Source organism: Phoxinus phoxinus, assembly GCF_949152265.1.
Source record: "Phoxinus phoxinus genome assembly, chromosome: 12".
NCBI classification, from domain to species: Eukaryota; Metazoa; Chordata; class Actinopteri; order Cypriniformes; family Leuciscidae; genus Phoxinus; species Phoxinus phoxinus.
Window position 1 is genome coordinate 7,706,426 of NC_136887.1, and position 23,803 is coordinate 7,730,228.

At 38.6% G+C, this 23,803-nt stretch overlaps 1 protein-coding gene across 1 annotated transcript; it reads right to left on the bottom strand.

Moving 5' to 3' along the window:
• Positions 1–828: 828 nt before the first annotated feature.
• On the bottom strand, positions 829–22,380 carry hspa9 (heat shock protein 9). The gene is made up of 17 exons (XM_079629745.1): positions 22,091–22,380; positions 21,208–21,266; positions 21,041–21,128; positions 18,610–18,791; positions 15,993–16,117; positions 15,838–15,911; positions 15,351–15,457; positions 13,001–13,163; positions 11,881–11,973; positions 8,988–9,197; positions 7,207–7,434; positions 5,849–5,953; positions 5,642–5,759; positions 5,085–5,179; positions 4,834–4,926; positions 4,603–4,743; positions 829–2,123 (listed from the first exon to the last, which is right to left on the bottom strand). Exons 1-17 carry the CDS (start codon positions 22,172–22,174, stop codon positions 2,046–2,048), a joined length of 2,043 nt encoding a protein of 680 aa, XP_079485871.1. The 5' UTR covers positions 22,175–22,380; the 3' UTR covers positions 829–2,045.
• Positions 22,381–23,803: the final 1,423 nt, after the last annotated feature.

Genomic DNA, 23,803 nt, shown 5'->3' on the forward strand with positions numbered 1-23,803 from the left:
GCCCAGGACCTGCGTGACTCGTCACAGACGTACACAGAGAGAAGTAGGCTACAATGTTCTTCTGAAAGACGCAATATTCTGTTAATAAACGCAAGTTTATTATCGCTCGCTATAGCGCCAAAAATAAAGCCACACATTGATAAAGCCTCACAAATAACATGCAAGTATCGTGTTCCCAGACAGCAGTCATTTAGTAATTTCCTATATTCTTTCTTTTTTTACCTACACACCAGTGTGAATATTTTTGTTATTGCATTTCAAATAGGTCCAATTGCTAGGCTTACATTTTTTAATTACAAAGGGCCTACTTATGTTTTTGTTATTGTATTTTCAATACAATACAACAATACTGTTATTGTATTGTATAATTTTCAAAATTATAGGCTATTTGTGCATAAACATATCTGGTTACAGTAAACACAGTTTGTTTGAAAACAACATATTTTGTCATCCTTGCTGCAAGCTTACAAGAGCGATAATATCATTAAATGTGAAGGGGGCCCCTAAAATATTTTCTTGGGAAAAAAGGGGTCTCAGACAAAAAAGGGTTGGGAACCACTGCTTTAGACAACAATCAGAAGATCATAAAGCTGCAGGCTGTGACTGCTGTGGGTCGCGGTGTCGACCCCTGGCTTATACCGCTAGTTAATGAATCGATGTGAACAAGGTTAGGTAGCAGCTTTAACATTTGAGCAGTTAATAACACAAGTTAACTACAGCAGGGGCCAACATGATCTTTCAAAACGCTTCTCGTGTGTCAAAACTCTAGCTATAACGTTGTCATTATGATTGACGGCCCACAATTTTCCTGAAAAACACAAATACGAGTTCAAACACAAATTTTTATTATAAAAGACTGCATTGGAATATCACTTTCTTTAAACCCATTAAATCATCATTTTACACATTTAACATTTTCAACAGACATCAGCCTTTGTACAGAGCTTCTATGGTTACAGATTCTTCTTCTTTAATGAACCAGAGAGTCATGTGTAGATCAGCACAGAGTAGATGGGCTTTGTGTGTGTGTGTGTGTGTGTGTGTGTGTGTGTGTGTGTGTGTGTGTGTGTGTTACATCGGGCTGTTATGAGACCAACGAACAGAAGGAAGAACGCAAGCCCTCGGTTCAGAGCTTGGCTTCCCTCAAGTAAATCACAATCGTCCATAACAGCAACACATAACACTGGTTTAAATATAAAATAAAAAAAACGGCTCAAATCACAGGTAAAGGTGGATTAGATATTAAATTCACCTCCATTGCCTTTAACTGAGCACTTGACAGATCTGTCCATCAATCCCTCTTGAATAGCATCCGTTACGGAAGGACAGAGTCATATTGTCATAGATGTGCGCTCTATATAAACCTGCTGGTATGATCAGCAAATTTAACAGGAAAAAATATGAGTTAGGTTGAACAATCAATTCCACACCAGCTTTTCTATTGAGTTTCATCATTCATACTCTCCAAACTAACCAGCTCAAGCTTCAAATATACAAACAGCGATTTCCAAGCAGGACTGATGGACAGAACAGATATTCTTGTATTTAAATATAAAACATTGACGTCTTGAATGAAGTCCTGATTTTTATAAATGCTCGTTGCTGATAGACATCCTAAAGCCGATCAGACACACATTCAGCCTCGTTTATCTCCGACACCAACCAATGTTTTTGAAAAATATTATTCTAAACACGAAGATATATCTTTAAAGACATCACAACACAAAACACTGCGCCCAGTGGCTGGAATGCATGTCTGAATGGCTGAAGGCTCACGTCTATGAGGAGCACGTATATCTATCGTCAGGCTGACCTTTAAATCCAACATGGCAAATCAAGCACTTCATTGCACATTTTGCTTCGAGATTGATGCAGATTATTTTCATGAATCGGAGCTTCTAGACATTAAGGGAGGTGGATGAGGAGACATGGTAATATTGTTTTGTAGAGTTTACTGTCAAAAACACAGTATATGTGAGAAGACCTTGCGTACGCTTGCTCAGAGAAACACATTCAGTCCCACAGTGAACTCCAGGGTCACGGCTTTACTGCTGGCCCTCCTTCTTCTCTCCGGTGTCTCCTCCTGAGCTCGAGCCGCTGCTGCCTTCTCTCTCTGACGCCATCTGACAAACACACACACACACTCAGGAGATGAGGATATGCTTCACAGACAGGCCCGAAAAAACACCTCAGGTGTAAAAGATGAAAAATAAACTTCAGAGGATGTTGCTACATACTGTGTGTTTACCAACTTAACCGCTTAACTTTACAGTTTTTAACTGTAAAGGTAATTTAATCATAAAATGACTATGGTTTTGATTGTTTGAAAGTGCAGTAACCAATAACGTTACATGTTTAATTCTTGGAAATGTACATTTGACAAACAATTGGACAATATTTATAGCTTTGAAGTGCTGGAAAAAGTGTGAAGCACTTTACTATTAAGGTGAGACACTACAGGTGAACAGGGTACATTTTTTAACTAGCAGATATCACCATGAAGCTGTTTATGCAAATTAGGCAATATCTAATTAAATATGCACTATTTGCATACATATAAAAAATAAATAAAAAAAGAAATCTGAGTATTGGATAAAGCCAGGTGTTCACATATTAGATGGGGAAAAAATTACAGAGGGATTTATGGATATCTACTTTTGTTATCCTGTAAATCAGAATATACTGTCAATAGCCTTAAATAGATTTGCGCCATGTTTTTTGGAATAATAGGTTATATAAATCAGGCTAGGAATAATATATTTACAAATATCTCAGTAAATGTCTTCATAATATAACTAGGTACAAGACTGGAAGGTTTGGTGTATATCGGTGCCACTGAAGTGGAGATTTCAGACTTCGAGAATGAGAGAAAAGTAATTTTGAGAAAACAGGCTTTAAAGATTTATCATCAGCCAATGAGATTGTGCATTACGCTTTTCACTGGATTTCCCAGCGCGGTGTAGAGATCGGCCCGCGAGTAAACCTGTCCTGAGCTCACGCGGCGCTGTATTATTGCTCAAACTGATAAACGGTCCGTCCAGAACTGCTTTCGTGCGATGTCATATGCCACAGAAATGGCAGCTCTTATCAGTTGGACCACGTGGCGGTCGCGGTCTGGAGCCCTGTACTTTATTATTATAACAACTGTAAAGACCCATTCACACAAAAAACAATAACTATAAAGGGCTGTCAAACGTTTAAAATATTGAATCGCAATTAATCGCATTAATGTCAATAGTTAACTCGCGATTAATCACACATTTTTATCTATTCTAAATGTCTCTTGATTTTATTTTTGTCCCATTATTTTTTCTCATTTTAATCCTCTTATCAACATGGAAAAGTGGATCGGCTTGCTTTGTGCAAATGTTTTTTATTGAAAATAACTTTGGCATATACTGTGTTCAATTTCACACTAACATTCTCACTTGGAGCAAATAATCTCTCACACGATGTAACACTGTCCATCAATAAAAGGGTGAAAGAAATACTGACGAGGTGACGTTACTGATATTGACGAGTGGGCGTAGAAACGCATCAGCGGTGTGTGTGCTTGACCATCGAGTGGTATTTCAGACTGGGCGTGCTGTGATGATAGCTCAGTTCACAACGACACAACACACAGATCACTTTGGTCTTGTCAATAGAGACCTTTGGCAACTTTTTAAAAGTAAACTTTCCATTCAGAATCTAAGTGGCCTCCATTTCGGCGTCTCACGCTCATTCATCCACTCAAAACATAACGTTAAAGGGGGTCGCACACCGGACGAGAAGCGCAGCGCCGCGTATTTAAAATGCGAACACATTCTCTCTGAGTGTACACACCAGCGGCGACATTAGGCGTTTTTATTGCTGGCCATAAACTGAACATAACGTCCACTCTTTGGCCGGTTCGCAAGCCCAAACAAGTGTGTGCGGCGTGCCTGTTGTATTGTTTCTAGTCTAGCTAGATCCGATGCTCAATAACTGCGACACAACACGCCAGAAACTGATGTCAGCAACAGACTAACATCCTAACAGCACACCGGCAGAGAGTATCCATCGACAGATACACAGGGGAACTCTGTCAGATTCATTGTCAGATTTGAGATGTGCAAATGCGCGCTGAACCGTGGGTGGATAATGGTATGGTTCCTTTTTTTTTTTTTTTTTTTACAAAGAGCCGTTGCTGACCTAATATTTAGCGTCCACACCAACGCACAATATCATTATGTTTATAATAACAGCGCGCTACAGATTTGTATTCTGCTGGTTTAAATGCTCAATTTCTTTAAAGCAGGACGGATTCTGATTGGCTGTCAATGTTTTTATTGTCCATCAGCTGGAAAAACTTGTTATGAAAGTGACTCCAAAGATGTGGTTTCTCTGTGCCGTTATAGTTGTTATATGGTGTGGACTCTTTTACATTCAGAAGCATTTTTAAAACTATATGCACATCTTTATTGTTAGTTATAATCATCCTTGGTGTGAATGGGCCTTAGGGCTCTTTCAAAATAGTCCACTGATTTCCAAAAGCTTGTCATGTTAACAAGTGATGAGTCAAAATGAGTTTATCAGAAAATATAATGTAAAAAAGGTAAAGGGTAACGTGATTGCCTGTACCTTCTTATATGCCATCTCGAAGAGTTTGAGTGATGCTTGCTGCAGGTTTGTGGCTGCTTGCTTGATGTTCTCTCCCGTCTCCGCGTCCTTCCGTGACAGAAGCTCTTGTACTTTAACGATCTCCTCCTTCAGTTTGTTACACTACAGAAACCGATCACAAAACGTTTATACAACGCCTCTGAACAACACTGGAGTTCCAGCACTAATAAAGCAGCAGTAGCAGTGTCGTACCTCATCGGCTGGCAGCTGATCCTTAAACTCCTCCATCTTTGACTCGGTGTCGTGAACGATCCCCTCGGCCATGTTCACCGCTTCCACACGATCCTTTGAATCGAAATCAAAAGATGTTGCAATGGCTTTTAAGGTGCCACAAATAAGACCACGTTCAAAGCGGTTTAAAATAGTGACAAACATGTTGAAAACAAACTGTGATTTTGAAGCAAACCAGTATGTTTAGGTGTTTTGTGAAAACCAGACGCTACCTTCCGCCTCCTGTCCTCCTCTGCGTACTTCTCTGCGTTCTTGATCATGTTCTCGATGTCGTCTTTGCTGAGGCCACCAGACGACTGGATGACAACTGAACGAAGCGCAGGCAAAAGATAAGCAGAAGCAAGATTAATGTTTTTCATTAAGACACAAATTCTACATGTGATGGTTTTCACAACGTATTTTACTTCTCTAATGGGGTGTTCGAGTTAAACAGGATTTTCAAACTGAGCGGACTGGATTGAAACTTTCATGCTGGAAAAGAGTCGATCTGAAAGTGAGGTTGCAGTGGACTGCCAATGACTTTCATATATTAAAATAAAAAAAGTTTCTAAGATTCTCTTATTTACTATTATTTCTGTGAGCTTTACTAAATTTACTTGAACTGCATTACCAACAACAGTGGCGTAAAACAATGAGTAAATACCAGCTGTTTGAGAACTGGTTAACATGCTCCATAACTTTCTTATAGAGGCTATTGGTTCAAGTTATTATATTTTGATGAACAATTAAGAACGGTTTTCCTTTGAAGCAAATTTTGGTCTAGACGTACTCTGCTGTTCTCGGCCGGTGCCCTTGTCTTTAGCGGAGACGTGCACAATCCCGTTAGCATCGATATCGAAGGTCACTTCAATCTGTGGGACGCCACGAGGAGCAGGAGGGATGCCGACCTGTTCAGAACACAGAAATGCAACATTTGAGCCGTAAATGGATATGAAATGTAAACCTGCATCTCAATATTCCCCCCCAGAGCACATACCAGGGTGAACTGTCCCAGAATCTTGTTGTCTGTAGCCATCTCTCGCTCTCCCTGACAAACCTTGATCTCCACTTGAGTCTGTCCATCAGCAGCCGTAGAGAACACCTGAGAGAAGAAGACCGATCACCAACGTCAACCCATGCATAGATCACATATTATATAGGGCTGAGCAATACATAGCTTAAAAAAGATTTATCATAGAGCTCTTTTTAGGCCCTGAAATGGCTGACTAGAGTAACCTTCATTTCCACTACCGGCCATTGCAATTTCAAATGTAAAGAAAATGTTAAAATCGAACTGACTAATATAGAAATGTCTTATGACATTGTTTTTTTTCTCACAAAGTTATATTTAATCAATCTTTCTTATTGGTATAGAAATGTCTTTTGACACTGATTAAATATAACTTTGTGAGAAAAAAAAACAATCTTTCTTATTGGTATAGAAATATGATCATAGTAAATAGCATTTTTTGCCTACATACACTACCGGTCAAAGGTTTTGAAAACATTAAGCTTATTATATTTTTAATTGTAATTTATTCCTGTGATCAAAGCTGAATTTCCAGCATCATTACTCCAGTGTGACACGATCCTTCAGAAATCATTCTAATATGCGGATTTGCTGCTCAAAAAACATTATTATTATTATTAATGTTAAACAGTTCTGCTGCTTAATATTTTTGTTGAAAAAAATATTTTTTCTTGATGAATAGAAAATTCAAAAGAACAGCAATTAAACAAAACATTTTTTAAACATTTATTAATTTAATAAATGTCTTATCCATTTAATGGACCTTTCCCATTCAAAAGCTTGGGGTAAGTAAAAAAAACAAAACTTTTATTTAGCAGTATATCATGATTTCCAAAAAAAAAGCAGCTAAATCTGTTTTCAACATTGATAATAAGAAATTATTTCTGAAGGATCATGTGACACTGAAGACTGGAGTAATGATGCTGTAAATTCAGCTTTGATCACAGGAATAGCAAAGTTTTGGTGGAATGAAGGAACAGAAATCTCCCAGGTTTCATTAAAATTATGAATTTGGAGCGATATGAGAGTTTGGAATTCTGTCATGTTCATTTTTGTGTGAAACCTTCATTTTAATATGCCACGGAAAGACAAACTGTCGAATCAGAGCTTTGAATCTTTATATTGACAGAGACGATTTCAGTAAAATGATAATGAAAGCCACATCTCATACTGAAGTTTAAATTAGTGACGCTGTGAAAACACGTTACACACTGTACTTGTAATTCTGACAAACATTCGATGAAACAATCAAGCAATGCAAACGTCTTCACGATTTAAAATCACAAAACACTATTGCTTTTTGCATGCCCTGTTAATGAACCTACCTGGCTTTTCTTGGTAGGAATGGTTGTGTTTCTGTTGATGAGTTTGGTGAAGACGCCTCCCAGAGTCTCGATCCCAAGAGACAGAGGAGTAACGTCCAACAAGAGCACGTCCGTCACGTCCCCGGCCAGAACTCCTCCCTGGATGGCAGCGCCGATAGCCACGGCTTCATCTGGGTTCACGGACTTACTGGGAGCCCGACCAAACAGATCCTGAACCGTCTGCTGGACCTGAGAGCAGAGGGAATGGTCAAGTCACCTTCATTTATACAGTGCTTCTAACTAGGGGTGTAACTATACATCGATATGGATCGATCAAACATCTAACGATGCATCAGTCGATGCATTCAATTAACTTTTGAATAAACGCGGGACAAATGCCCGATTTCCCAACACCTTGAACTGAGCAATGCCATTGTAACATTTTAATAGGCTACTTTTAAACGCATTTAGCTCAGTAATGTCAGTTTATGTATTTTCTGAGAGGAGGCGGGGGGGATTTTTGTTGGGAAAGTCGGGGGAGAGACGCACACGTCGGTTAGACTGGATAAACACATGCAGCATCTTAATTGTTAAGAAAATGAAGCGAAATAAATTAATAAATCAAGCCTTTATTACAAAACACTAGGCTATATCATACAGCATTCAGAAAAATAACAGTTTGCGCTCCTAAGGGCTACACCCCCCGCACCCGTAGTTCTTACGTCTATGGCCCAATGACGCTACGATGAGCATTTACTACTTTTTAAAAAAATGCGGGCCAGGAAGCGGGTCGGATAAAAATTCTTCTTTTTTTTTTGGTCCATGTGAGGCTAGTTCTTCGTCTGTATACTCTGGTTTGAATAAATAAGGACGACCATCAAACTCAAAAGCCTCTTCCATGTGTTCAAAATCTTCAATTTTCTCCATAGTTACGTTACGAACCATTTCTTCTTCATTTGTGAGCAACTCCGATCATCACTCTTCACACACACGACGCTCCTCCACCATTTAGTCTTCCATTTACCTTTTTCCGGCTACAACGGGAGTTCCCACGGGACTTCAGCGCGAGACTACAGCTAGCCGTCTAAAACACTATTTAGGTGAATTCAAACAATGGCTAAGTTGCTAAACGCATCTTGTTGTCATGTAAGGACACTGTTCATGTTGGACAGACATTTTAATTGCATTTTGTGTCTGTTAAGAGGCACAAAAACACTCTTTATGAATATGCCCCCATAACTGCCGTTTAGGCTGAGTGGGAGCTCTGGGCATTAGCGGTAGCAGCTCCGTGTTGCAAGGACCAATCCGGTTCGTTTTTTTTTTTTATATAGACAGTGCTCACAAAGGTATAAAGATTAACTTAAAAATTGCCCGAAGTTCTCCTTTAACGCGATCCGGACGCTCATTTGCACAAAACTCGAGAACTCATACCATGAAACAGGTTCCAAGGTGCAAGTGTTGAACAATTTTGAAATAAAAATATAATAAATTGCGCAAGTTATCTCTGTGCAGACTTCAAAAACACAAACCTGTGAGAAAGCTGACAGCGTGCACATGTGTATTACACGTTTAGTCTATTGGTATGCGCGTTTAAATGTATGTGTGTGCAGGCGCGTAGTCTCTCTTTACAAATTGACCTCAACAAAATACTTTTCCGGCCTTAAAAGTTCATAATACAGAATTTATCGCTTCCGCATAGCCTTGTAAAGTGGAACAATTTTGACAACGTTGTATCTGTGCAGAGGTAATAGCAATGAAGCCGCTTCATTGAGGCTTTCCTCGGAGAGCGGTTCAGTTCTGACCTTTGGCATTCGGCTCATCCCCCCGACCAGCAGCACTTCTCCGATGTCACTCTTGGAGACTTCGGCATCTTGCATGGCCTTCTGGCACGGAGACACCGTCCTGCGGATGAGATCTGCCACGATGCTCTCGAACTGAGAGCGCGTGAGCTTCATGTTCAAGTGTTTCGGACCGGAGGCGTCCATCGTCAGGTAGGGCAGGTTGATGTCAGTCTGTGTGCAGAAACATTAAGGTACAGTTACTTAAACTCACCAGTGCAAGCTTGAATATGAAATATAGAAATATGTTTTTTCAAACATATGTGATGCGATATGGGAAAACCCATCACATTGGGAAATTTTACTTATTACAGGTTTTGATACCATATTAAATCTGGTTTCAAGCCCTTTCCAAATCTTTTTTTTAATTTTTTTTTATCGTTTTGTCTGTAACAAAAGTCATGGTTATCTAAAGTCAGCTGATCGCTATGATTTCAGGAACAGAATGGAGAAAAACAGGTTTAATTAACGGTCACGTCCTGCTAGCGGGACGACTGGCGCTCTTTTTTTTATATCACATATTTTAGTAATCATCATAGATTAGGTATCATTCAAAAGCTTACGACTCAATGCATTCTGTTAAAACTGTTTTGAAATTGGACGATTGAGAGGCGAGCAAGATCTTTTAAGTGAGCAGTGACTTCAGACTCTGTTGTTGTGCTCCGCATCTCATAACGTTGGATGTGTTTTTTTTTAATTGTTTTTAAAAACCGTGCCAGTTGTTGTAGTTTACACAGGACTAGCGGGAAAGGCGCAATGTACTTTTATTCTAGATGTTATGTGGTTAATTCCAATAGGTGAACTGTCTTTGTAGTGTTAAGAGAAGGAGAGCTATAGGTGATTTTTTTTTTTTTGCACCTCCGCCACGCGTTCTTAAAGAGAAAGACAGTCTTTCCAGCTTGCCACTATAAATCGCTAGCCTGGAAATCCAGACCTAAATCTGAAAGATTAATGATCTGGCAGCGACTAATGAAAATCGGCCAGCTCGAGGGGCGGCACCAAGCATGCATTTGAAAATCTCACTGCACGCAATTGGCTAACACTACGACCAATCACAACAATACACAGTCTAAGCCGCATACGCTTAATTACCAGCGGAGCTGACTGGTAGCCGTGTCCGGTCAGCAAAAACTTCCTTCTTGCAAAGGAACGATTTGAGCGCCGTCTTCTGTTCCTCTTTTAGAGAAAAGCAAGTCTAAATCTTTCATTGTAGCAGCCAAAGCCGTTTCAAACAACTGGTGTTCATCCATAGCCATCCTGCAATGTTTACTAATGCCTTCGACGTCACGGCACTGTCGTCATATCACCTCTGGCCCGCCTATATCAGATAACCCGATGTGATTGGTGCAGCTCAGCTACAAGGGCATTTAATGAGCACTATTACTCGACACCAGAGTAACTCGCTGAGCAAATTCAACTTGGGCTCTCGCGAGAACTCTGGATTTCCAGGGTAATAAATCACTGTTTTTCAGTGAGTTGATAGACAAGATGTTACAGAATACTAATTTAATAAAAACCCAATTTTGTCCCAAAAAAAACCCCACATTCAACCTATTTTTAGACCATACTGAAAACATACCAGCAACATCTAACAGGTTTTCCCAGATCACATGACATTAGTAATGGGCGATATAAACGATATGCGATATAAACGATACAAAATTGCCCTACGATAGAGATTTTAATTCTATTGCACTATCGCGATAATGCATGTTGATGACGCAATCTACCCGCGAAATTTAGAGCCACGAGCTGCAACCGGCTGAAACGCATCATATTCGTCGTCATCTTGAGTAAACATGGCTGAAAGCGAAACGGAGGAGCTGGTGAAAAAGATCGGTGCAACATCCATTATTTGGACTTGGTTCGGATTTAAGCCGTCGGACGAGCAGCAGCAAACAGACTATACAGAGTGTGTGGGGCAACAGTTTGGTAACACACACGACTAATCTGTTCTACCACCTCAAACCGAAACATTTCACTGAATACCAGCGCGTATTCACAAAATAGTGTAAACACAACATCTCTGTGTGTGCCCGATTTTAAGATTCGTTGTTGTGTTGCTTTTTAACTGAGAAGACATCAGTTTTTCTGCTCTTTCCATCTTTTGTGTCCTTTAAAAAAAATAGCCAAACTACATTGAGTGCCTTCTGCACTGTTTTGCACTTTTTACTCTCTATGGCATGGCACTACTGTAAATAAACTTTTATACTTGAAACATTTTCTTTAGTTGACGTATACAGGTGAAACTCGAAAAATTAGAATATCATGCAAAGGTAAAAGGTGAAACTAATATATTATATAGACTCATTACATGCAAAGTGAGATATTACAAGGCCTTACTTGTTATAATTTTGATGATTATGGCTTACAGCTTTATGAAAACCTTTTCACAATATTCTAATTTTGAATTTGGGGTTTTTATAAGCTGCTAGCCATAATATTTAAACATTAGTTTCTTTAAACAAACATTAATATTTAAACAAAGTCTCTGCAGCTAGTGTACTTGCATTTTATTTATCTGCAACATTATGTTGTATAATTACAGTTTTGCACAATAAATGTTCTCAAAACTACATACACCGTTTCTTTCTTTAAAAAATTGTTTGGCTTTCCTTAGGGTCTGTGTAACCTGTTCTGAAATGGTTTTATTATAATGTATATATCGTGATATATATCGTTATCGCAAGAGGCTGCAATGTATATCGCAATATGGATTTTAGGCCATATCGCCCATCCCTACATGACATATTGATGTGTTATAATTTGAATGACAAAAATTAATAAATCACTGTATGATTATTGGGTTAAATCATGTCTTTGATCACATGACCGCTCTTAGCACTCACACACTCACCTGCAGAGAGGAAGACAGTTCACACTTGGCTTTCTCCGCAGCTTCTCGCACCCTCTGCAGAGCCATGTTGTCTTTCGTCAGATCCACTCCAGACTGCAACGAGACCACACACACATTAACAAGTAGCACAAACTCTGTTCTCAACACTTTACCTGGATGCTGAAAATCCTACTTTCCTAATGCAAACAGTGACCCATTCATGCAATACAGATCGCTTCAAAGCAGCTTTACAGTGATAACAGGAAAATAATGCTTCAGCGATGCAGAGAGAATACAAATACTCTGAAAAGACAATAGTAAACAGTTATTGACCAGAATCAACAACTGATTTGAACTGAATGACGGAGTAAAGTTCAATTATGAAATTAGTTTAATTGATCTATGAAGCAGCTCTGCAGATAACAGTGATGTCATCATCCAGCTAAGTTCAATAATGTCACTGCAGTCAAGTCAATAATGCTGAATATTAAGTGTCCCCAACTAAGCCCGCCAGAGGCGACAGAACCCAAACCAAATAAAGTGTTTTCAAGAGTTATTATGGTAATTCCTCTGACTTGCTGTACAGTTAGAAAAGGCGAGGACAAACATACTGCACATGAATGTAAAACTGAATTAAACAGATGCGAATACAAATGAGACCGTATTTGATGTAGTGTCTGTTACAGCAGTCAGTCAGTGTGGAGAGATAAGAGTGCTTGTGTGTGCTCTCCGCCTCATTCAGCCCCATGCGATTCTGTGGTTTCTTTCTGATCCACAGATATGCATGTTAGCATGCATTTACACTTTGGCCTTCAATAACTGCACTGCATCTTCATGCTGTTGCCTAATAACTGGTGGTTTGCATTACAACAAAACACCAAGACGTCATCTACTGATTATTTATCTTATTTTTTAGCATTTCACTGTCGTTTACTGGTTGCCAGTACATACACAATGATCTTAGATAGTAAAACAGCAGCATGCATAACTGTTTCTAACTTAATTTTAGTATTTTACACAATGTACAGATTTTAAAAAAGCAACAAAAGGTGATCGTTGACAGCCTTTAAATGTCCCGATGGGTGCAACACTACTTAAACACATACACACACACACACAGTAAAGACACATAGATACAAACCTCTCTCTTGAACTCCTTCACTATATGTCTGAGAAGGTGCTGATCAAAATCTTCTCCACCCAGGAACGTGTCTCCATTGGTGGATTTCACCTCAAACACACCCTTCTGGATCTCCAAGACCGAGATATCAAACGTCCCGCCGCCAAGATCATACACAGCAATTCTGGAATAAAGACAGAAATAGTTTTCTTTTCAATTAAGTCATTGGTAACAAGCCTCCAGATATTGGATCTGTGCATTAGGCCTTTGTTTATTTTACTTTATTGTCTGGACAGAAATTCATCTTTCATGCTGGCATAAATGATAATAATAATTAAAAAAAAAACACATCCGACAACACTGTACAACTACCTAACACGTGGAACACACATTTGTCCCTATCAAAAGACATGCATAAAACAGATGAAGACAATATATATCTGCATAAATACACACACATACATACACCTATAGTAACTACCTCAATTAAAGATTTGATTAATAATCCTAATAATCCTGCTGCTGCCTGTGGCAATATTGATAATCAAAGAACAAAAGAAAGACAAAATCACTCATTTTCATGTTTTTGACTGAATAACTTGAGTTGGACTGGGAGCTGACAAAATTCACAATTTGATTTCGATTCACAAGCTTGTGATTAGATTCGTAACGGATTAATTTGGATATATATATATATATATATATTAGGGGTGGGCGATATGGCAAAAATATCATATCACGATTTTTTTCAGGAAAATCACGATTCACGATTTTATCACGATTCCTTTTCATGTTGGTTTTACTGTGCATGTGCAGTGACTGAGCATCACAGCCAAACTAATGTCCCTATTTTAAAAACAAAGCCTTAGGTAACAACATATAAAATAAAAAAGAATGGCAGACATTTAGGCCAAAGTGGCGAAGATAAAAAATATTTGTCATTGTCTTTGTTATTAAAAATTAAGAACAAAGATACACATACTACACAACTTGATATACAAATTAAATAAACAGTGCTTTATTTTTTCAGCTACAGGTGTATTTAACAGCATTGAAGAAAGTAATTAAATGAACAAATATGAAAATAAAACACAACATCGACTTCACTATATAAATTTTACATTGATTCTTATTAAAGCTACTATTAAAGTTCTTAGTCAAGAGTGAGTGAGATGCTCTTTGTATTTTGTTGTTTTATTAACAGGGATAGTTCTCCCAAAAATTTAAATTCTCTCAAGCCGCTTTAAACCCGAATAAGTCTCCCTCTTCTGTTGAAAATAAAAGTTATTTGGAGGAATGTGGGTAACCAAACAGTTGATGTACCCCAGTGACTTCCATAATAGTTTTTTCCTACTATGGTAATCAATGGGGACCAGCAACCGCCCGGTTAGCCACACTCCTCAAAATATCTTCTTTTGTGTTCAGCACAATAAATAAATTAATACAGGTTTGGAACAACATTAGAGAGTGAGTAAATAATGACAGAATTTTTATTTTTGGGTAACTATCCCTTTAAGGACAAGCGGCAGCATGTTTACTATTAGGGCTACTGTCACTTTAAGATCTGCGCGCAACGAGTCTACATGCATTTGACAAGCAGATTTTTTTCTTCATTTTTTCTATTGTTCTTTCACTTTAGACATAACCAACTTTGTTTATGTAAACCTTGTGTGTATTTGACAGTATTAGCGCAATAAGATAACTTAGTTCAGTAACGGCTGCTGTTAGACAGGCTTTTAGTGCATGAGCGCGCGTCGGGTCTATTGCGCTCAGAAAAGCGCCCGTTAGAACAGCGCATCACATGCAAATAATTCATTTTTATGAACTACAGTGTCCCGTTCCTCTGCATTTCATGTGGATATACGTCGCGCTGTACAGTATGTTGAGACGGAGGCGCCAGAAATGCAAACTGATAAAATGGACGATCCTACGATATTCCTTCAAAAGCAGATCGTGGAGACATTTTAATCGTCCACGATCAAAAATCGTAATATCGCACACCCCTAATATATATATAGGGTAAAGTACGTCAATTTTCCCAAGGAAAAAAATTATCTTTCTGAAGTAATGCTGTAAACTACATGGAACCCCAGTTGGTACATTACTATAATATTAAAGGTTAAAATTAGGGCTGGGCGATTCACGATTTAAATCGTCCGTTTAAATCTTTTTACAATTTATTTAATTACTGTATTTCTTACTTGCTACTGTTTAATAGACCAGCTGTACCTGAAAAATTTAAACACTTTTTTGTTTTGGATTGGTATCAGTATCTGAATCAGTATTGGACATGAATAAATGGTATGGCGTAATCCCTACAAATGTTGGTATATAAAGATATAATAAATGATTAAGAGCATCTGATACTTACATTTTGTCTTGAGTCTTGTCCAGTCCATAGGCTAAAGCAGCAGCAGTCGGCTCATTAATAACACGCAGCACATTCAAACCTGCAATCTGTCCTGCGTCCTTGGTCGCCTGTAACAAACACACACACAGAGATTATACAGACAGCAATGCATCTGATAAACCAAAGCGGTTCACAACATGAGCACTCACGTCAGTGGCCGATAAAAGAAAAAGTTGTTTTCTTTCTTCTGCTGAACATAAGGAAGATATTTTGAAGAACGTCAGTATTGACTTCCATAGGATGGAGAACAAATATAATGGAAGTCAATGGAGCCCATAAACTGTCTGGTAACTGACATTCTTCAGAATATCTTCTCTTGTGTTCAACAGGTTTGGAACAACATAAAGGTGCAGAAAAGATGACACAATTTCCATTTCTGGGTGACCCATCCCTTTAAGTCCCTCTAGTAGACAGTAAAGAGCAGAAGGTGTGGTGAAGCGGCGCTCACCTGTCTCTGGGAGTCGTTGAAGTAAGCTGGTACTGTAATAACGGCGTTCTTCGCCGCATGGCCCAAGTAGCTCTCTGAGAAAGAGGAAGAGTGGTTTGATGGAGCTTTTGATTACTTCGGTCTTAAACTGCTGTTCTCCGGTCAGATGGACTCACCTGCGGTCTCCTTCATCTTCATGAGGATGAAGGCTCCGGCCTGACTGGGCGAGTACAGTTTGCCGTGAGCTTCCAGCCAGGCGTCTCCATTTGAGGCACGCACGATCTTATAGGGCACATTTTTCCTGTCAATCAAAGCAGTTTATTAAGTAAGATGTTAATGATTAATCCACTACTGATTATTTCAGTTAATGATTTAAGCTTATTGATTCATTTCAGCACAGATGCATTTAGTGATCATTAGAGATGCACCGATTACAATTTTCTAGGCCGATTCAGATGTTTCATTGAGTTTGACCTGCGGATACCGATTTTAGCCGATTACGATTTCATTTTTTTATAACCATTTTACAGCACACACAAATATTTATTTACATTTTTTTCTTTAACCCCTTTCACGCATAAGTTTAAAATATTCTAGCGGACCCCCCAACTGAGTTTTTTTCAAGGTGACGGTTATTTTAGAAAGTTCCCTTTAATGTTTCCATGGCGACGCGTCACGTGATACGCCGCAGACACAATAACACTGTATGACAGATGTGTCGCTTTTATTTCATTTATTCAATATATTCATAAACTTGCTTACCATGTCATCAACTATCTGATATTCCGATTCTCAAATACATGTAAGTTAAGTGAGTGTTTGGTCATTTAAAAACCTTTATAAATAATCTTGATCTATAACATGAGATGGGCGCTGCCATGTTGTCCTGTTAGTCGGATTTACAGCACGTGAATTCATCAGTTTCTCCCGAAATACATGCAAGAAAGTGGCCGGTGAACTGTGAGAAGAATAGAGTAAACTTTATAGTTACTTCCACCATGTTTGTCTGATATGAATAACACACGTCGGCAAATTATATTTGAATAGATTGTTATTGCTGCCCCCACAGACATCAGTGTGTATTTTACAAACTCCAAATGTATTGGTTTACTCGTGCTTGTGTATTTAAACGTCTGAAACCCAAAATAAATATTATGTGGTTGAAAACACTTCACAGTTGTGATATATGACAGCAATGAACGTGTCCGACTCTGGCTCAGTGCCAACCATCGCGAAATAAAAATCCCATATATGGGACCGTAGTCACCGTACAGCTCAAAAGGTTAATCATGCGGCGCCTGACCGTGGCCGGATCACGTGAAAAATCGGCCAATTCCGGTCACCAGCCGATCAATCGGTGCATCTCTAGTGATCATACGAGCAGATGGTAAAGACACTGCCTATAAAATCATCCGACGCTAGTGCATTTTATTTCTGCTGCACAACCTCGGCTTACTCAAACGGTAAAATGCGGGCTCAAAGCCATGAGTGTTGGAGAACTTCCTTGTAAGTAAATATTATGAACACCACAAACACCATTATTGTATTTTAAGTACAAAATGAGAACAAGACATCGTCTTTATTTGCAGCGGTGACGTTATTTCCAATAAGCTCTTCTCTGGGTGTTTGAATGAGCGCTGTGAGTGAAGGCGAGCGCTCTCGGTGTGTCTAAGCATTTCTGCTTGTGTTCAGATGAGCAGATTTAGCAGAAGGAGAAAGTGCGCTTCATGCGAGGAACATTTTTTGTGTGGCCCCAGTGTCCGTTCACCACTGCGCGAGAAGCATAGAAAACAACGAGACGTGGCGCAACATACGTCTACCCTACTGACGTTTCTCAAATATTTGTGGTACCGTTCATGCCAATATATGTAATCATTCATGTTAACGATTAGTCGATAACTTGATCTTTAATATTGAATGAAAATCGATTATTAATATTCCTGAAAATGTACATCCCTAGTTCATTCTATTTCAAATATTTGGGTAATCGAGTAATCTGGCGATTAATTGAATAACAGTGCAACCCCTCACTATGAAACAGCACATCAGACTTTGTGCGTTCCCAAAATGCATGTTTGGGAAACCCAGACAAACAGAAGCTGAGTTTGTGCAGAGCAGCATTTACTGTGAATTATTGACTAAAGATTTTTCTAGTTGACTAGTCGTCGTTGATTTAAGCCATTAGTCGACTAATTGTAAGTTTATATTAATTGAATTGCTTAAATATATACAGAGGAGAATACTAAACCATAATGAGCGTTTAAAATATATAGGCGTAATATAGCCTATACTGCACACACAAAGCTTGCCGCAAAGCACCGGCAAAAGTAATAATTATGAAGGAGTCGGAAAAATAAGAGACATTAATTATTTATTAATAAACTAGTGTTTTCCAAGTCAGTGATGCTGATTATTTTCGGTTTGGTTCGTTTAAAAGTAGACATTGAGGGTTTTTTTTCCTGCAACTAACTGACTAATAAAATTGGTCAACTAAGCCTCTTCTAGCCGACTAACATTTAGTTGTAATATATCGTGCAGTGTAAAACAGTGTAATAATGCGGTTCTTGGATTCTTGTCCTTGGAATACAACACTTCTGAAATTTTGGTAATTGATCAACACGGGTAAACTGCAATCAAGTATTGTTTTATTTATTTTTTATAAATCGAGCACTCAATTTGAGGAATCGTGACAGCCCTAATTAAGTTTGCTAGTATTATAACACGCATGTAAATATGCATGTATATGTTGGTGTGAGTATGTATGGACATCAAGTTTGAAATGAAATGCCTTACAGATCTTTCTGGACTTCAGCGTCATCATAGCGCCGTCCAATCAGGCGTTTAGTGGCGTAGAGAGTGTTGTTGGGGTTGGTGACAGATTGACGTTTGGCCGGCATTCCCACGAGCCGCTCTCCATCAGACGTGAAGGCCACCACTGACGGGGTCGTCCGCGCACCCTCTGCGTTCTCCAGGACCTGTGGCGGTGGTGCGTTTTACTTCAACAGCATTTTGATTCAATGTCAATTTCAGGCAGACAGTAGTAGTGATCGATTCATCCTCGGCACTGAAGACTCATTCAGATTTGATCTTGTTCTCAATAAGGGCTTCACATAATTTCAAATGTCCAAATCATAGTAATTCACATGGTTTCTGGTAAAATTCCGACTTTTAAGACCTTTTTATTACAAAGTCAAAGAGGAATAAACTGAAGGGAACCTCTTTTACTGTACCTTCTGATCACACTGCAAAAAAGTGATCTTCCTCAGTCTTCCTCAGATTTTTGTCTGGTTTTCCAGTGCAATCATCTAAATATTCTTAAATCAAGATGCATTTCCTTAGAGATACAAAATATGAAGTCTTTTTTTCATATATATATATATATATAGGCTCAACTTAACTCAAATGGAAGTTTTCACAACTCATTGACAGATATATGTTCATGTTAAAAGGTTCACTCCATTTTGTTTAATTTATCAAGACTTTGTTTTACATTTGCATCTCAAAGATGTCTAGATATTTGTATTGGAAAACAGGACAAAAATATTGAGGAAGATACTTTTTTTTTTGCCCAATGTAAATTCTTGGAACAGTGTATTTTATAAGCTTTGTGCATATTTTGTGCATTTTAAACTATGTACATAACAGTGCAGTATATCACTGATTATTGAGTCCTGGGACAAAACCATTTAAAATGTTGTCACAAAAGTGATTCGGTTTTGGATTGTTTTTATGTCCCGCTACAACTAAATTAACACTTCATGGCCCAATTTCACAAGCAGGGCTTAGATTAAGCCAGGATCAGACCTTAGTTAACTTTTAAGTAGCTTTTATAAAAGTGCCTTAGAAAAAAACTAAAACCAATGGCACTGACATATTTTAAAGGTGCTCTAAGCGATCTCGGTTGGCGTAACCTCTTGTTGATGTTTGAATTATTATCAAACAAAACGGAGGCTAGCTAGACCCTCCCTCCTCCTCATCCACGCAATAACCCCCCAAACCCCACCCCACATCATTCTTGTCGGTTATTGGCTGGAACAGTTTGTTATGTTTCGTGTTGCGGGTCGCTCTGTTTAATGCTCAGTTTGTTTTTGCTGCTGTTTGTGGAGCTTGGGCTCTCTGCAGAGATCACGTTTTTTTACAGTGTGTTCAGGGGACAGGCAGCTAGCGGATAGTGAGATGTTGTTTGCGGTATGTGAAAAAAAATATATTTTGGCCTAAAAAACGCGCGAGATCGCTTAGAGCACCTTTAAGATATGTTTTTTTCAGTTAAAGGATAATTCCGGTATTTAACACCTTGAGTCTATATTGTAGTTTGTTTTGGATGAACAAGAGTGGTGGACAACATTTTTTTGACAATGGTTCCTCTCTCGAGTTTTTGACTTTAATAGAATTGGCCATGGACCCATTTAACATTGGAGTCAATGGGCATGTCCGAAAATGTCATTAAAACAAACAGCCAATAATGTTCGTTTACAAAACTGTTAAACTCACCGAGTGATTAGTGATGTTAGTTGATGTTCCAGAAACAAAAAGTGTTGCGAAATACAGTTTCTGTCGTGTTTTATTCGTCATTTTGTAAAATCCCATTGAATTCTGTTGAAGGACTGAGTGCTCGTTAATATAAATGCGCTACCGGAAACGGAAAGGGGGCTGTGCCCCGGGAGAGTAAGCGAATTCTAACCATATTGAAGGACGTGACCACTGACCAGTGCAATATGAAGTTGAACTCGACTGTGACCGTGAGTGTCCCGCGAGACATAAATATCGGTTATCGCCATCAAGTGGTCGGGAGTGTGCCAACGCTTCAGATTCAAATATTGAGCGGAAGTTACACGGTTGTGAAGTGTCTGAAAAAATAGTTTCACTACATCAAAATAAACAGATTGGAATCATATATTGCGACGATATATTGTTTATAATCATCAACTAACATCACTAATCACTCGGTGAGTTTGACAGTTTTGTAAACAAACATTATTGGCTGTTTTAATGACATTTTCGGACATGCCCATTGACTCCAATGTTAAATGGGTCCATGGCCAATTCTATTATAGTCAAAAACTCGAGAGAGGAACCATTGTCAAAAAAATGTTGTCCACCACTCTTGTTCATCCAAAACAAACTACAATATAGACTCAAGGTGTTAAATACCGGAATTATCCTTTAAAACATGCTTTTAGTCTGAGACTCGTCTGTGAAACCGGGAGCATTACTTCTGGCGTACCTTTGCTTGTTTTCCCTCCATCACAGCCACGCAGGAGTTCGTGGTTCCCAGATCAATCCCGATGACAGCGCCTCGGATCGCCTCCGAACTGAAAAACCACCCGGAAGCTCAGACACTCGCTCATGGACCTTCATCGTCTATGACAGAACAGCTAATATGATACTCACGCATATTGACGTCTGGCTGAAGTCTGGAGAGTTTGTTGAGTCAATCCATTCCAACAAGCCTAACAAAAAAAAGAGACAAAAAAGAAAAAAGGAAGTTTCTATAAAAACTATAATGCAAAATAGAAGGGATATGACTATATGAGATGCTGCACAATGTGCAGTTAGTGCCAAAAGACAGACATATACAGAATTACTCCGACCATGTGGTCATGTTGAAGCAAAGACAATCACGTGGCTTACAGTACTTTCACATAATGGCAATATTACTTCAAACACTCAGTCAGTCAGTATATGTTATTATAATGAACAACAAGTAATGTATCAGTGAAACGGCCAGATGAAGGAAAGCTCATGTCATAACCCGAGGTGGGATGCTTCAGGGACACTTCATGAAGGTCATTCAAACACACTCTTCCTCAACTCCACAGACACCAAATGAATGACCTCCACTGCTGTTTACACACTTTTAACGGTCTAGATGATTTAACGGATAAATAATCATGTCTCTAAAACAAATAACTTGCATAACGCTGAAACGTGGTAACATCACATGAACATTTGGAGGGGGGTTTCATAATGCAAGGGGGAAATGCTTCGTTTAAAGCTTGTCTTCCCACTGTTTTGTGTCTTTAACAGATTTTAAATGAGGAGTAGGGCTACAAACACATGACTAATCACTTCAGGCAAATGTCAACGGATCCTGTTACCCAACCTAACGCTAACGTTACATCACTGCAAACTTCATCTACAGTCCAGATCAAAATCATATCGGCTCGATATAAAGACCCTGAATCAAATACCCACTGTGAAATCAATCTGACTGCCAGCACACTTTAAGGGCACTCAGTAGTAGTACAGTACTAGTAGTGAAGAACTCACTCACCTTCTTGATGAGACCAGACACAGTGCTGGAGGATTTCTGGGAGCACGACATGTTTCTCGCTGCTGTTCTCGCCGCTGACAACATCTTTGAGAACTTAATGGCTAATATAAATGAAGGTTGAGTAACAGGTCTTTGCAAAGCCACTGAGTGTCAGATAAATGAGCTCTGGCGGGTCACTCTCAGGCCCTGTGCTTCGGTAACGCTGGAGATGAAGTCTCACTGACGTTCTTCTAGAATTATCCAACACCACATGGCGATCAGAAGGACCTCATAGCAGGCCACGGAGCGCCTGAACAGAATACGACGTTCTGCCTAAAACTGAAATTGCACTGTTGTTTAACGCAATTATCCAGTGTGTGTTATATGCTGTTGTTGTCCGAAATTATATTAATCTGAGCCAAAAATATGATTGAATAATTATGAAATGGCAAAACACACAAGGCACATATGTGGACATCAAAAGCTGCAATCCTGAAGGTCAAACCAGAAACCACAATCTTTCGTAGTCATTACATCATACAGCATTTTCATTACTAATTATTATAATTTTTTATTATTATGATTACATTTTGCCAGACCTATCAATGCACCTGACAAACATTATATTTGGCTATTTTTATTTATACACAAAAACAAAAATAAAAACCGTTTTATTATTATTTTTTATTATTTTCTTAAGTAAATTTGGGCTCTTCATGTATAATTTTAATATATTGGCCCTTTTGTTATTATTATAATTTTTACGTGATTTTTTTTATTGTTATTTACCACTTTAAGCTAGTGTTGTTGTTCTCTGCGATAAAACAATAATTATTAGTTTACAATTTTACAAATTGCTAATTTGCTAATATGTTTGGTTTGTATAATTATCTACTGAAAATACCATTGTCATTATTATATTAGACAAGTTTCACATTCATTGGAGCAAATATTTTAAACCAAGCCCTTATTTTCGGTTATTAAAATTAAAAAGGAAATTACATAGATACTGTTTCGAGGCCCTTTATGATTTTTGTAAAATTTATTTAGTTTGTTTCAAACTAAAAAGACTATAAGACATCAGGTGTCGGCAGGTTTCCACATACACCTCAGACAAAACCTCAGAAAAGTCATGCTATCCAGCCGTACAGACTGTGTTTTGCACTTGATTTGATCATATGCATAGATGTATGACACGGTGACATAATTCTATGAGGAGACAAAGTTTAGCCGCCTTGCAAAGCCATCTAGCCTAATTCATTTCCTTCTTAGTTTCTCTCCTCTATTTCTGTCAGCACCAGAACCATATGTCTTCAAGACACTGGTTCCAGACAACATTCAGAGCTGGACCTTCTACATCCAGCATTATCACTGGAGGAACTTAAAGATATCAACTCTCCCACACTTCAGATAACACGTGGTTTCACACTTCATCTACTGTATATTCGAAGCTGAAATTAAATGTCTCTGACAGCAGGTGGCGCTCATGGAAAAGCAGAAATACTATGTGACCAAGCATCTCTGCTTCTGGTCTGACTCTCTTTTGTTGTCGTTGTCACAATTCTCACGAAAGGAAGAAATTAAGTCAGAGTATTTACAACAGCCCTACAGATTTTTTTTTGTATTTGTCAAACAATACCAAATACTTAAAGAAGCCATTTTTTAACATTTGTTTATGAGTAAACAGTGAAATTCCCATCTTAAAACTACAGAAAGTGTTTCTGAGACACTTTT

Bases quoted from the DNA above. Each gene is read 5' to 3' on its own strand.
- hspa9 (XM_079629745.1), bottom strand. From the start codon at position 22,174: ATGTTGTCAGCGGCGAGAACAGCAGCGAGAAACATGTCGTGCTCCCAG. The intron at 18,792-21,040 runs GTACGCCAGAAG...CCACCGCCACAG, and splicing joins TGGAGGGAAAACAAGCAAAG to GTCCTGGAGAACGCAGAGGG. The intron at 4,744-4,833 runs GTACGACACTGC...CGGTTTCTGTAG, and splicing joins ATCAGCTGCCAGCCGATGAG to TGTAACAAACTGAAGGAGGA.